At 35.6% G+C, this 1,546-nt stretch overlaps 1 protein-coding gene across 1 annotated transcript in view; it reads right to left on the bottom strand.

The window, feature by feature from the left end:
• LOC106878507 (gephyrin-like) overlaps nucleotides 1-429 on the bottom strand; it is a 120,298-nt gene extending 119,869 nt beyond the window's left edge. Inside the window, exon 1 of the mRNA XM_089350663.1 lies at nucleotides 259-429. Coding sequence (XP_089206789.1) covers nucleotides 259-313 — 55 coding nt within the window. The 5' untranslated portion in view covers nucleotides 314-429. The remainder of the gene's footprint in view (nucleotides 1-258) is intronic.
• Between the last annotated feature and the right edge of the window lie 1,117 nt (nucleotides 430-1,546).

The raw sequence follows: 1,546 nt of genomic DNA, 5'->3' as shown, positions 1-1,546 counted from the left end.
GTTTTAGTTCTGTGAATTGTGAACCGTAAAGCATCAGGAAAGAATAATGGATAAAGAATAAATGAATAAAAGAAAGCGAATTGTTTTAACTACAACATAAAAACCATAATAACGTCAAGAAGCGAAGTAATGAAGACTGAAAGTTGATGCTGTCAAAAGCCATCATCGACAACTGACGTAAGTAACAAAGAAAATGGAATTGACTTTAAAGAATTCGATGTGAGTTTCAAATATAGTTTAAATAACTGGTTTGTTTACCTGTGAGCAGTCCAACCCTAATCCGATTACGCACTTCGCTCGGACAGTCCGCCATTGTTACAACACACGATGCTATATACACGGCAGCATTCCCACCCTTCCTTTCATAGTTTCTTTACCAGTCGTGAAATATCACACATTCTTCCGTTTCTTCTCTCATTCACAGCTATGCATGTGTTTGTTTAGACATATGCGCGGCGCGCTACGCACAAAACCCAACTGACGTTATTCCAAGAGAACTATTAAAGTATTTAAACAAAGATTTTACTGAAAGTATATATCTTTTCAGCAAACCTATCTTTATTACTATTATTTAAAATTTTTTGTACATTAAATTTCTAAATATTGATTCTTACCAGCAACACAAGGGTAGGGATACAGTCAGTAGAATAGCTTTTAGTATACGTCTGGTATTTTATCAGCTCAGGAGTTGGAACTGACAACGCAGAACAGGCAAGACTCGATAGTATAAAATAGAAATTCGATGTTTTTGTTTACTTCGCGGAGCATCAGAGATCAAACAAAAAAATAAAAATTACAAGCGCACTTCGACGGAGAGTTTATCTCTTTCAAGTTAACAAATTAGTGTGTGTTTGTGTGTATGTAATGCATACATGTATTTGTATCTTTTAATTTATATCTGCATTAAAAAAAGTCTCTTTGTCAAAGTATAGGTCCGCCGGTCCGTATGATTGTGCGTGTATGTACTCGATTGTCACCGCCTGGATATCTTGCTATTGTCTCTTATTGAAACTTTGCAAACTTTTGTATTTCTTTTATAAACAACGTGTCTGAAATAATTAGTTTATGCAGAATTACTGATTTTCTATTGACCGAGTCTGCGCATCATTTACGGGTGCCGGATATCATTAGTAAAACAATAAATGTAAAAAGAAAAGAAGAAATGTGAAAAGAAAACTAATAAATGCATAGCAAAACTTTTGAAGATAACTTACAAGCACAAGCAGATACAGGCTAAAGAGGTTGAGTGTGTTGTACCGTCACTCCTGTTCTACTGGTTCTTGTGCAGGGCAATTAGAACGCAGTTAGTGTCGGTCGATTGCCTGATTAATGACCATTTATGATAATAACAAGCAAAATATCTGCACGTTAAAAAGAGGGAAGCAGTGTAAGTGTATATAAAAAGAAACGGTGGGAAGAGGGTAAAAGCTAAGAAAATAAATACTTATCTACAATGTTTTTTCTAACAGGCCACTCGCTAGAAAGGACCCAAGCACTGGCCCGCGTACCAGTACCGGGCCACACATAAAGGATAAATTTTAAATTT

The sequence above is a fragment of the Octopus bimaculoides genome, chromosome 4 (assembly GCF_046866305.1).
Source record: "Octopus bimaculoides isolate indiv1 chromosome 4, ASM4686630v1, whole genome shotgun sequence".
Lineage (NCBI taxonomy): Eukaryota > Metazoa > Mollusca > Cephalopoda > Octopoda > Octopodidae > Octopus > Octopus bimaculoides.
The sequence above is the reverse complement of the archived record's forward strand: the minus strand, read 5'-3'. Positions and strand labels throughout refer to the sequence as shown.